Source organism: Anolis carolinensis, chromosome 1, assembly GCF_035594765.1.
Source record: "Anolis carolinensis isolate JA03-04 chromosome 1, rAnoCar3.1.pri, whole genome shotgun sequence".
NCBI lineage: Eukaryota > Metazoa > Chordata > Lepidosauria > Squamata > Dactyloidae > Anolis > Anolis carolinensis.
This window is the reverse complement of record NC_085841.1, coordinates 164,994,391-165,008,476: the sequence shown is the minus strand read 5'-3', so window position 1 is coordinate 165,008,476 and position 14,086 is coordinate 164,994,391. Positions and strand designations below refer to the sequence as shown.

Sequence of the window (14,086 nt, the reverse complement as noted above, 5' to 3'; positions counted from 1 at the left end):
AAATCTTAAATAATTAATTGGATTTTTAACAATTGCACTATCAAGGTCTTTATATAGAGAGGACTGTGGATTCCCTGTCAGTCACATTTTCAGGTTCTCTTTCCATTCAAAGTGTCTTTTAGTCCTTTTTGCCGCTGTGCTTATAGTTCTCAACAGGCACTAGATGGTGCTCTGAGTGCAATGATGGAAATTCTCATCAAAGATTAGTAACATGCCTCAAACATAACTTCCAGTACTGGAAGGCAAATAGCTTTGGAAATAAGCCTAAGTAGTTCTCTTGTGCTGTATGATGAGGGAAATACATTAAGTCAAGTGACAACAATTTAAATACTAAAAGCATCTAAACAGAAATAAAATGCTGAAAGATTATACCAAGTACAGTAGAGTTTCACTTATCCAACGTTCTGGATTATCCAACGCATTTTTGTAGTCAATGTTTTCAATACATCGTGATATTTTGGTGCTAAATTCGTAAATACAGTAATTACTACATAGCATTACTGCGTATTGAACTGTCAAATTTGTTGTATAACATGATGTTTTGGTGCTTAATTTGTAAAATCATAACCTAATTTGATGTTTAATAGGCTTTTCCTTAATCTCTCCTTTTTATCCAACATATTTGCTTATCCAACGTTCTGCCAGCCCGTTTACGTTGGATAAGCGAGACTCTACTGTAATGTGAAATTAATGTCAGCAAAGAAACCTCTCTTACCCATTGCTTCAGGATAATGTTATCATATGGAAAAATGTTATACCCAGTCTAAACTCATTGGATATTTCCCAAATAATTTAATAGTCAAAGTTGAAATGCTGATACCGTGTTTCCCCGAAAATAAGACAGTGCCTTATATTAATTTTTGCTCCCAAAGATGCGCTTGGTCTTATTTTCAGGGGATGTCTTATTTTTCCATGAAGAAGAATTCACATTTATCGTTGAACAAAAAAATGAACATTTATTATATACTGTACAGTAGTTGTCATAACAAACCAGCATAACCAGACAAACTGTGAATTCTATCAAGAATTTCTTGTTACTACCACTATTTACATGTACAGCTGGTATGTACATTTACCAATCCTGCATGCTTCGGTGTTCTGTTTAGCGGACCTGCTTCCAAACAAAAACTTTGCTAGGTCTTACTTTTGGGGGAGGCCTTATATTTAGCAATTCAGCAAAACCTCTACTAGGTGTTATTTTCTGGGGATGTCTTATTTTAGGGGAAACAGGGTACTTAATTTTGTGTTTTGTCTTCTTTTTTAAAAAAAACAACAGATAAGCAATGGAACTTCATCTGTGATAGTCTCAAGGAAACGACCATCTGAAGGAAACTACGAAAAGGAAAAGGATTTGTGCATTAAATACTTTGACCAGTGGTCCGAATCGGATCAGGTTGAATTTGTAGAACACCTTATTTCACGAATGTGTCACTATCAGCATGGACATATTAATTCTTACTTAAAGCCCATGTTGCAAAGGGATTTCATCACTGCATTACCAGGTAAGCTCCATCATAGCAATCAAAAAGCAGTATCATTCTAGATCTTGTACTTTGCTGTGACCATGTATCATTATTTATTAATGGAGTCAATATCTTTCATAGTTCAGTATACTTTCCCTCGTTTTGTCTGAATAATTTCAATGGCCACTGGATGCCAGTATTGTTCTATTTTTATATAATCTATGAAATATATGGAGGGGGTGGTGTGGAATGGATTTGGGTTTGATTTTAAAATGGGATTGTATTTGAAGTGCACATTGTTCTTTTAATTTTCTTTGCATCTGTAAGCCTACATACAAGATTTGGCTAGTACAGCATTTTACTTATTACTGTATTTTCTATATGCTATTACAAGCTGATTCAGAAGTGCAGGTGCTCTTTCAGCTAATTTTGTATTTTAAAATTCATTCTCAGTCTATGGTTTTAAAACTAGTCTCATTAGCCTTGTTTTTTGAGATTATTTTGAAAACTCAATGATTGTATATACTCAACACCATTGTTATAGATACTCCATGCTCTGCTCCTAAACAATCACTTGAAAGCACAATCATGGAAGTTAGTGTAACTTTTTTGTTCAGATTTATAATGTGATAGGATGAATGCCGAATGCATTATACAATGATTCTGATAATTTACCATACTAAAAGGTCAATTCATTATCTGTAGATATGGAGACCTTTGTGGCCATCTCAATAGATGCTGTGAAACAAATCCATGGAGTTACTGTTCTCTTGTTCTGGTGTCTTGAATATATTGATTATTTGTTTTCCAGTAGTTCCTCATAGTTGCTCAGAGTGTTATAGTTAATGTTGCATGGGCAAACTTCCCGTCTCAGTTATTAGCCCCAGACAAATGTAGCCAAGAATCAAACTGACATTTGTTTGAATTTTGCAAATACATCTCAGCTAGTTGAGAATTCTAATAAGAAACTATACATGAAGGAGTAGGTGTGTCTCCAAAGATTCACAGACACTCTATTAAACTTGGAGAACTGCTGCAAAAATGTCTGCTTTTTAGGCTATGGGAGAAAGAAAATGATTCTATATAATCGAAAATTAGAATCCCATTCACAAAAATGTGACTCTTTGATATGATTTGGGTACAGAATAGAAGGTGGGGGATTGACTGGCAGAAAATGACAGGTTGATACTGTATGCAAGGAGATTTTGAACCTAAAAACCATCCGAAGGACAAAGTTGTTCTATTTGGCAAGCAGTTAAACTCATCAGAATTCACCTCCACCGGCATGTCAAAAAAGAGTGCTTTATGGTTGGTCTACTTTCATTGAATTTAAAGCAATTCAAAGCAATTTTATCTGCTTTGCTTTGTCTGCCCTAAACATCTGCTTGTCATCCTCAATAACATCAGTACTCTTGCAGACGTCCAGAAATGTGCTAAACAGAGATAATACAGAAAAGTTTTGTTCACACATTGTGATATCATCAGAAGGTGCTCTGAGGGAGATAATATGTATTTGTATCTTTCTCAAATGGTTAGCCAGGAATGATTGTGATACAGGGATGGTTTGGAAAAAATGCATTTGGACTGACTGAGCAGTGCTGGGAAAGTCAGTCCATATGATGATGCACAGACTGTCGGATATGATCTACTTTATCGTTTTGTCAATCTTCTGCAATTTATTGCTGAATCTATATTATTTTGTCTTCTATCTTTCCTGTGCTTTTTTTCTTTATCATACACATGCTCATTTCCATCAATTTCCCTTGCCTCCCTTCTACACATCTGTCTGGTGGAAGTGATGAGGTTCCTCAATGCTTTCACCGGAGTAAAATTTTCCCCAAACTAAAGTCTTCTAACTCTTGAAGATTCTTCTCAATATTCAACTGCTTTTTATTAAGTTTTTCAAAGGCTTCAATTGCTACTTCACTTTTCTTGCTTCATCCCCACTGTTTAAAAGCTTCTTAACAGGCTTTTAAGGTCATCATTTGCAACAGGGGTCCCCAAACAAAGGCACATGGGCCAGATGCAGCCCTGCATGGTTAATTACCTGGCCCCCACTCTAAACTTTAGACTTAGGGTTGCCCTAAGTCTGAACGACTTGAACACAACAACAATCCCAATTAACTTGACTATCTCATCAGCCAAAAGCAGTCTCACAATTCCTATTGATGAAATACTGCTAAGTTTATGTTGGTTAAAATTGTTCTTCATTTTAAATTTTGTATCATTCTTTCATGTTTATTTGGTTTTTTTTGGGCTGCAAATAAGATATGTGCAGTGTGCATAGGAAATGGTTCAATTTTTTTCCAAACTATAGTCTGGCCACCTGCTTAAAAAGATTGAAGACCCCTTGTTTACAAGGTAACAAAATACTTGACAATGCAATTACAATTCCAACATACACACAGTAGTAGTTTATAAAGTAGTAAAAGTTTATAATGAACAAAATCTTGATGTAATCCGATTCAAATCCTCAGATTGTATAAAAAAGCTGCAACCAAGCAGTATCCAACTCAGAGCAAGAAGACAATTTAAGACAAGCTTAATGAACTTTGTGGAAAATAGCAAAGTAGCACAGTGCCTGAATCAGTCCTTCCTTGGTTATCTTGATGAAAGAGTGTTTTAGAGAGCTTAGCCCTCAGTATACGCACACAAATTTGCAATTCATGAGGGATTTTTCAGATGTGATGAAAAATTGAAAGTAAAGAAAATATTTTCTACTTTTCCAGCATGGCAAGGGGTTGGACTAGATGGCCCATGTGGTCTCTTCCATCTCTATTTCTCTATTATTATAGAGAGCAGATGGTGCCCCTATTAAAAAAGCTCCACTGGCTGCCGATAAGTTTCCAGTCCCAATTCAAAGTGTAGGTAATCACCTATAAAGCTTAAATGGTTCGGGCCCTGCCTATCTTCGCGACCGCATCTCCTCCATGTACCTGCATGAGCGTTAAGATATGCCAGGGCGGCCCTTCTCATGATCCCACCACCATCACAAGCACGGTTGGTGGGGAAGAGGGAGAGGGCCTTCTCAGTGGAATACAGCCATCTACCTGGAAATTTTGTAGTACTTAGACAATCAGGGCAAATGGAAAGGTCAGGGATTAAGGAATAGGTATGACTTTGGAGACCAGACTACAAGTCACTACTCAACCATGTAAGACAAGGGCAAACCCTCTCTGAATGAATCCTGCCAAGAAAATTCCACCGTAAACACCTTGAAGGCACACAACAATGATGGCATGTTGAGAAAGTCTTCCCCTGAAGATTATAAAATTGTATAAGCACATACATATTCTTTCAGATATGGCCTTTCAGATTGTCTGGACAAGCCACATGAGGCTTTATAGGTAAAAAAGAGCACTTTGAATTGTCTCCTGAAATAGACTGGCAGCCAGTGAAGCTGTTTCAGCCAGGGAAGCATACACTGGAATTTTCCATATACTTGGGTCACATGGCTTGTGTTGTATCATCAACCCATTATTCCAGTCCCAGAATAGAAACTTCTTGTGTATGCACTAGTCATTTGTATTATGTTCCTCCCACCTCCCAAACCACTGTTCTTAGCATGTAAGGATTGAATGTTTGAGATTCACCAATTCAGTAATCTTCAACCCTTACTCCTTTCTTGAGCTGGCATAGGTTGCATTTTATGCTATATCCTTCTCCAAATCTTTTTAATGGAATTATTTAAAGCAGCAGGTCTCAAACTTTGATCTCCCAAGTGTTTTGGACTTCATCTCCCAGAAATCCCAGCCAGCTCACCAGCTGTTAGGAATTGTAGGAGCTGAAATTCAAAACATCTGAAGGACCAAAGGTTGAGACCCATTGGTTTAAACCATCAAGGTGAGAAAGCACATGTTATCAGTGTCTGTGTGTTTTGATCTCACAGTTAAGTCTTACCTTTAGGTAATATTAAAATATTTATAATTATTAGCACTTGGAAATTGTTTTTAATTCTGGGAAATTAAAAGGTTCAGACACTTTAGAATTATTTTACCAGGCTTTGAATAGACTATCCCATATAAAAGTTTTTTTTGGTTTATCTTCATTAACCAATTAAAGGTCTATAATTCCTTCAGAATGTATGAGACTCGGTATGTAAGACCAGTTTTTGCATTATATGAAAAGCTATTTCCATCTTTTGTGACAGGTTTTATGAGTTTTGCAGTCTTAAAAAACATGGCAGTATTATATTACTAGCACTGTGAGTGAGAACTAATTGGAATAGAAAGATTTATGTTCTGGTTGAATCTTAAAAATCTTAACATTATGAAAAAAAAAAATCCTGATACATTTGCATAGCCTTGATTATGACACACAAACGGCCTTGGCAGTTTTTACTCTGTCAGCTGTTCTGAATTAATTCCATAATTGGCTACCAGTACATAAAAATATAATGTTCTGAAAAAGATAGTCTCATATAAACTTTTAAAAGAATGCAGAAAGAGCTCCCACTTGTTACCATCCATTCTAGATTTTGCACCTGTCTACAGGCACATGAAATGGAAAATATTTGTGGTCTCTGGCTTCGTTTTAATGGAAAAAGTGATAATTATGATATGAGTTCTCTAAAGAAGAAAGAAAGGTGGTAGAATGTTTAGTCTGCATAGTCTGTTCTTGTCAAGTTACTCTGTGGTTAGCACGTAGCGATGAAGGCGTATGCTTCAGAGTCGGCAAAACGTCGTGTCACATGCTTAACTGAAGGTTGCTAAAGTGGAGCCTTGTAATTGGGCTGCAGGTGTTGGGTTGAAATGGCCTCAAATCCTCTTTCAGCTGGCTGGGCTCATTCTTGGATGTTTCATTGAAGTATAGTTTTTCATGGAACATGAGAAAGGAGAACTGTATTAGGAAGAGAAGTGATGCTGCTGTAGCTTAAAAACCAGGCCAAAATCTTCCCCTTTCTATGCTATGCCTAGGATATTGTACATCATATATAAATTGACATCATACATAAATCAAGGGTAGGTATTGGGGCCAAAATTATGGATTTTGGTGTAACTTATAAGTCAAAGGTCATTCTGCTGAATGAGGAATGTGACAATGCTGCCTCAGAGGGCCAGCTGCCATTGGTTGCTAATGCACAGACATTAAATGTGGCCTTTGAAGGTAGGGGGGCAATACCTTTGGGATCATTCTCCCCTACTGAGTTTCTACAATCCTAGCCAACTAGAGGCCATGTTCTCCTACTGTGTAGTGGTACTTGAGCATTAGTTATCTACCGAGCAAGATGCCCTGTGGACCTTGTTTTACAGATGTCCCTTCTGGTATGTGTGTGTGTGTGTGTGTGTGTGTGTGTGTGTGTGTGATGAGTGAATGTGTGTGAGAGTGAGACAGACAGAGGGCCCTTCTAGATAGGTCTTATATCCCAGTATCTGATCCCAGGTTTTCTGTGTTAAACTGGATTCTATGAGTCCTCACTGCCAGATAATCTGGGATAAACAGAAAACCTGGGATCAGATCATGGGATATAGAGCCTGTCTGGAAGGGCCCTGAGTGATACACTTGCTACTCTACTACGGTAACATATGAGCAGTAACATAAAAAACCAAAAACAAACAAAAACAAAAAAACCCATAACCAGTCAGCACAGTAATACATTCCATTTGCTTTTGTCATTCTCTTCCTGCTAAGGCCTTCCTGTTTTACTAAATACGGCAGACGGAGGCCAATCTCTTAACAGAGTCTAATAGCCGAAAATTTATTAAAATGTAGGATCTAAAGACTTCAGTTATGTTAGGAGAAACATTAACAAAATTAGAAATTAATGAGTTAAATTATTATTTTGACAGCTTTAGAGTTAAGTGTGTAACTTAATGGATTACTCATAAAATATGCAGCTCAGAATATTACATCTAAAAGCATAGTTTATTCAGACAATTACACACTTGCCAGTTGTGAAAAGTAACCAAAGGTTGAATTTGGAAATGGTATAGAACTTCAATATTCTTCAATAAAAGAATTTGTTTTGTATTCTGAACATTAGTCTCCTCCTCCTCAGGATCAAGCAGGTGCAGAAAACACTCAACCAGCAATAACAAAAAGGAGGCACATTCCTCCATATGATTTTAATGAGTGCTAGTCTTGCTATATAAAACTTCTGAAGCAGGCAAGAAGAATAAAAAAAAACTGTGTCATGCAAAGGCGTTCACTCAGTGTTTTGATACATTATGTTTAGGGGAGTGCCTGATTGCATTGGTGGACAAAATATGATATTCCGCCACATTTTGAAAATTTCTTTCCTATATTAATTTGTAAGCATTTTGAGGAAGTATAACCCAGATAATAATATATGAATGAGTTGTATTTAAATTTTTATTCAGCATTCTAAAATAAAATATTTTATGATCCAATTTTTAACAAACAAAATTCAGGAGATCCTAGGAAGAATCCCTAGGAGAAACATTGGAAATGTTTTTCTCCCAAAGGTTTCTGGTGTTATTTTCCGGCCTATTGAGCTTTAAAAACTAGTGTTTAGATAGCATTGCTGTAGAAACTATAGCATTTGGGGTTTTTAATTTGGGGTCTGATTACTCATAGGTAGCAATCTCAGCCTATATAAGCAACCAAGTGTCTGTATTGCTAATGTTAGTATTGGAAAGTGAGCTGCTGTTAGCTTCCATTGTAAAGTCTTGGTTTCATCCATTAACTTTGGATTATAGAATTGTTTTGATCTGTTCAGTGCCAATTTTTCTTTACCACAAGAGAAAGGATGCTTGTGAAGTCTGAAGGAAATTAAAGTGTTTTTGAAATGCACAGGCTGTTAACATTTCTAAAATTTTTCTGTCATTTCTCAAAAGCTTATTGCCACTTCCGTCTTTCCATCTAATAAAGTCACCATGGAAACTTGTACTGGTTACATGCTACTGGCACACTAAAATACAAATAGCTTTTGTGGTTGGTACGTTTGCTTTCTTTTCTTCCATTAATGTTGAGCAGCCTTTGATTTCAAGTGCTGTACAGCTATGTATTGTCCAAAAGAAAAATGCCCAGGATGTAAGGGTTGGAAAACTGGTAGCAGTAATGATGTATTCCCTGTTGCTGTTTCTTTCTACAAAATTGCTTTGATAAATGATCATAGGGCCTGAAAATATAGCATAGATGTGTATTAAAAATGGGCAGTGTTTTGTAAGCTATCATGGTGTAATGGTTTTAGTCTTGGACTATGGGAGACCAGGGTTCAAATCCCTACTCAGCCATGGCAACTGTGGCAGTCATACTCTCTCGGCCTCAAATAATGTCAAACCTTATAAGGAGATCTTGCCAGGAAAATTCTGTTATAGGGTTCACATGATGGTACACAGCAATTCTTCCTGCTCACTGAATAAACCCTGATTTATGCCCAGTATCTAAAGAGCTTCCCCAATAAAAAGGCTGTCGGTTTATATTGTAATGCAGTGCTACTCAAAGTTTCGTTTTGTGGACCATGCTTGATCCTGAGCTATCTGTTGCTGGTGCCAGGAGGGCTTCAAGAAGCGAAAGATGCAGTTGTAACCAGTAATGGCAAATATGGTACTGACTCCATGTCAGATAACTAAAGAAGCACTTTTCTAATCCAACTTTCTCAAGTTGAACCCCCCCCCCCCCCCCCCAGGATTTTTGGACTTCAATTCTAATCATCTCCATCCAACATAGCTGGCAGAGATTATGTGAATTATAGGCCAAACCTTGGAAAAATCCAAGTTAGGGAAGGCTTTTTAAATGTCAGAAAAGAGCAGATAGAATTGGGACACTTTCTCTTCAGATGCCTATATTCTGTTTATAGAGTTGTAAGTATTCTGTGCATCACACTCCCTGTTTAGAAAATGTTTTTGCATATTATACACACTCAAAATGCATATGTTTTGGATAATTTGACTGTACAGTATTTATTTGAAGTGCGAGGACTAAAACCTGAGCCTAGAGTTAGAAGCCATCCACTGAACACTGGAAATCTAACTTCACATCTTCTCCAGTTTGAGGTGTGGCATTATCTGCTCTTCCTAAGCCATGTTACGTTGAAGCTTTTCTCAATATGAAAACAGATTCTCAGGCTACTGACTTCTATACCCAGTGCCAAATTGTGTGGCTGTTTTCCTGGACTAGCATAGAATATGCATAGCATTGGTTGCTAAGCTTGTGCTTGTTGGAGTTTTTAAAAGGGAGCATAATCTGGTTCAAGACTGTACTTGGCTACTGTATTCATTCTGCCATAGTTATTTGTGTTAGTGCCAGCATCAGTTCCTACACAAACAGGAGCCAGGAAGGAAAGGTTTTTTAAAAAGTATGTTCTCTGACTCTCTTTGCAGAGAGGTAGAGAGTCCTTTTCCTAAATAACCACCCCTCCCTATCTTTCTCAGAAGGTGGAAGGAAGAGAGTTCACCAAATTCCTTTTTTTTTGTCTTGTTCTGTTGTTGTGCATACTTGTTTCACATACTTTAGCCCACAGTGATGTGTAACACATATATCCACATGAATATATTTTAAAGGGTCACATTTCACACTATAAAGAGTGAACTTTAGGCTAGACATTTATTTACATGCCTAAAAAGTTGAGCAAGAGGAACATCCACTTGATTGATGACACTTTTAATATAGCTTTATAGCTCCATAATGAGTACTACTAGATGATGTTTTCATAATAATCTGAAAGAAAAGAAAATGCTGAATTCTGGACTTGTCAATCCTAATAAAAGAGAGTTTCCAGTCTATTTTTTTATATGAAGGACCTATTCGATAAATTGTTTATTGAATAGTCGGAACTAACCCTTCTTATTCGGCCCATGGTTTTCCTTCTTTCTAAGGCATGATATGTACCAAGATTTTGTCTTGAAACAAATTGGAAACTACCCTCAAGATTACTTACTATTTTAAACTTGCACTTTGGGTTTTTCCAATCAGTTTAAGAGTAGTAGAAAACTGGTTTTTTTGAAAATAGAAGAAATAGAAGAAAATCGTAGACTTGCTTTCTGTTCATAACCTTCTAGATTCCTGAGATGGAGGGGTGTGTGTGTTAAAACTGCTTAAAATTTAATTGTCCTGATTTTTTTCAAACAGTTTATTATCATATGGTATGCATTTTGACAAGCAGTAAAACGTGTAAGGAAAGTACAATAAAAATATGGATTATGTTTAGTAGATTTGTTGCCCTATTTGTATTTGCCTTCAGGATCGGGGATGTCCTTATTGAAGGGGGTGTCTTATTTTTAAATATATATATTTGGAGGTCAGTTAACCAATACTTGTAAGGAATGAAAAGTGGGTTCTGAAAGATCTTCAGTGGGTTTTGCGCTCTGGGTAAAGGGGTTGATCAGAGCAGTACAGCGCTAGGCATGTGGCAGGCTGTACATGTAAAGTTGTTGGATCTGAATTTGAACCCAGACTTTATTCTGGTGGTGTTATTTGGATCTCTAGGCACTTTTCTTCCATGTGCCTGAGTACTTCTTTTCATTCTTCATTTAGATATATTTAATTCTCCACAGTGAACCACAATACTCTGTAGACAGTTTTATATACAATTTTCACTGCTATTTCCCACAATGGTATAAGACCAGTCTGAAAGCATGTTCTTGTAAGACCTAGCCAGACAATATAGCATTATAGTGTAAACAATGCCTTAGCAGGGAGTAGCTTGCTATGAAAAAGTTTTGTGTTCTTTCTCTCTCTTTCAATAGAACAAGGCTTGGATCACATAGCAGAAAACATCCTCTCCTACCTTGATGCCAGGTCACTCTGTGCAGCAGAACTGGTTTGTAAAGAATGGCAGCGAGTTATTTCTGAAGGAATGTTATGGAAAAAGCTTATTGAGAGAATGGTACGAACTGATCCACTCTGGAAGGGACTGTCAGAAAGAAGAGGCTGGTGGGTATATGTGCAAAAAGTGCATGTTCTTTCTTCTTTAGAACAGAAGTATTTCCAAAATGCACTAGCGACTAATGGCCTGATCAGTAATGGACAGCTTACATTTCCATAAAAAAGGCTATAAAAAGAAAAATGTTATTTAACTAGTTGTAGTTACATGCTGCACGGTATGAGAGGGAATCTGTAGGCCATCGGTCATCCAGGCTAGGAGTGAAGAAATGCCTGCCTTCTTAATGTTTATCTGTTGTGTCCCCATTGTGCTTTTGCATTGGCCCTATTGGCCAAGGCTCATGGGAATAGATTTCAGCAATACTTAGAGAATCACAGGATCCACGGCCCTGCTCAAGGTTCTGTTTCACTTCTTTTTCTCCCTTGCACTTGTCTGTGGAAGAGATGGAACATAACAGCTCTACAGTTATGTAAGAAAAGCAAAAATGGGAGGTCAGCACACCTTTCCATTCCCGTGGGTGTAATTTTTCCATCCCTTTCTTCTGTAGTTTTGTCTTCAGACACATTTACTCACCACAGAGGAATAGTCAGAGCTGCAGTCTCTGACTTTCCTTACAGATTGTGAGCGAGCAAGGTTGCCTTAGGGAAAGAGGCTGACTGGGTATACTCTATCCATACCTGATGCATTCCAGTGACAGTTGATGGTCTCAGTCATCAAGTGTATGAGTTACTGCTGCTGCTGTTTAAAATATTTGGAAGGATTTCTTTTTTTGTAAACAAAATTTCACCTCTTTCCTCTCTTTAATTATAGGGATCAGTACCTGTTTAAAAACAGACCCACAGATGGACCTCCTAATTCATTTTATAGGTCACTGTACCCAAAGATAATACAAGATATAGAGGTATGTTTTGTAAAAATTTGTTTTAAGTTCTATTGAGTATGGAGTAGCATTTTCATGAAACTTTCTTTGCTTGTTTTTTTAAAAATGTGCTCTCATTTTACAAGAATCTTGACTTGAATAAATGGGAGCTCTACCTATTCTGTAAGACCGTTGTTACAGTAGAATAATTTAAGGAAGAAATTTTAAGTACTAGCAGTCAGGAAGTCAGTTTGGATTTGCGCAGTATTCCATTGTTAGCCCCAACAAGAATAAACCCATTCAGGCAATAGTGGGGTAGTGTGTCAACAGTTACGCACATTCCATTGGTTCATTTGGTCTGCTCTAGCTGGGACATATCACTAGATTTTGGCCTGTAAATTTCAGCTGTAAAACATAAATGTGAGAAATAGGAAAGTAGCAAAAAAACACACACACACACACACACATATATATATATAGTATAAGCACAATATTGAATCACAGCAGAAATCATTATTAGCTATAATCTTCTAATGTGTTCGTTTTTCACGTGGAGCTGCTTTGTGCATGTATGTTGCTTCACTTATTTCAGTAGAGGTATAAGAGCTGTGTCTTTATTTTTGGGGGGCTTCCATAAAGAGTATTTAATTTCTTAATGGAAAGGAGTAACTTTAAATCTTACTTGGTTTCTCCTTCCCTTGACTTTGCCAAAAGTTGTTGAGGAATATTTTGAAGGCATTCCTTTAGCAGTTCAGTGCATACATTTGTACATGTGTCTTAATATTGATGAACTGTCATCCCTTTCGTCAAGAGACATTTTTAGAACCTCCTTCTTTTTTAAAAAAAAACCCTTGGAATTAGGTCTCAGAGAAATCACTATTTTTTAAAGATGTGTATTTTGACACTAATTACAGATTAATGATACATAATAAAATGAAACAGGCATGCAGGCTTGATATCTTGGATCTTGTACAGTATTCCTGTGCAATATTAATTTATACCCTGGTCTTTACCAAATAATGGGATTCATTAGCTTGTGTTTTAAAAATTACAGTTTAAAATTATATGAAGTAGAGTACAGTTCCCATAAGTATGGTAATGGATTATGCCAATTGCATTCTATCTGGAGGTTCACCAGGTTCAGGAAGGTTGAATGAATTTATGCTTCATTTCATTCCTACAATTTCAAACACTAATTCTTAAATACAATGACAAAGATAATTATTCATAGTAAAGAACAAATCTAACTTGGCCCTTTTGATTGTCGTTTAAATTTGAACTCAAAAATCCATGCATCAGGACTGGTGCTTGCTTTGAGGTCATATGAATTGGCTACTTGGCTCAGAGACTTTACATAAAATTCACTCCTCAACAAGTATCTTGGTTCCTAAAATATCTCCAAAGAAAATAAAAATAGCATGATGCTCTAGAGACAGATATGCAGGGGAAGTCGTTGGAAATAGGTACTCTGTTCCTCTACTTCCCACAGTGGCAACCAGTGGCAAGCAACTATTTAACAAGTGGCTTTATTGCATTCAGGGTGGTCCAGTCACTTCTGATGCGGCGTGGTCCAGTCACTTCCATTGTGCTGACCTGCCAGATTTAACTGTTTTAGGAACTCCCTTAAAGGGAAAACTAGTTTTGGGTTTGTCCCAGGAAATTTTATTTAGGTATGCAAACGTTGTTTTTGTGGAAATCTGACTTGGTTCAGTTAATCATGTGCTTGGACACCATCCCAAAATATTGTAGTACAATTTGACTCTTATTAACAGACTGTGTTAATAGGCAGGTTGCCAGGTGTACTGTTGATTCCCCCCCCCCCCCCCCCCCCGCAACATCTCCAAATCCCTGGGCCTTTTCCACATTATCCATGTGGCTGGGCCAACTGCTTAGTTATTCCTTTAGAATTAGTACAGATTTAATTTATTCCTCATGAGCTGTTAGGTTATTTTTTGCTTTCATATTTTGTAACACATG

At 37.0% G+C, this 14,086-nt stretch overlaps 1 protein-coding gene across 4 annotated transcripts in view; it reads left to right on the top strand.

Annotated features, from left to right (window-relative positions):
• Positions 1 to 14,086, top strand: part of fbxw11 (F-box and WD repeat domain containing 11) — a 95,231-nt gene that overhangs the window by 64,903 nt on the left and 16,242 nt on the right. For all 4 annotated transcript variants that reach the window (XM_062958080.1, XM_008115329.3, XM_062958083.1 and 1 more), the window contains 3 exons: positions 1,277 to 1,502; positions 11,114 to 11,300; positions 12,061 to 12,151. In XM_062958080.1, coding sequence (XP_062814150.1) covers positions 1,277 to 1,502; positions 11,114 to 11,300; positions 12,061 to 12,151 — 504 coding nt within the window. The remainder of the gene's footprint in view (positions 1 to 1,276; positions 1,503 to 11,113; positions 11,301 to 12,060; positions 12,152 to 14,086) is intronic.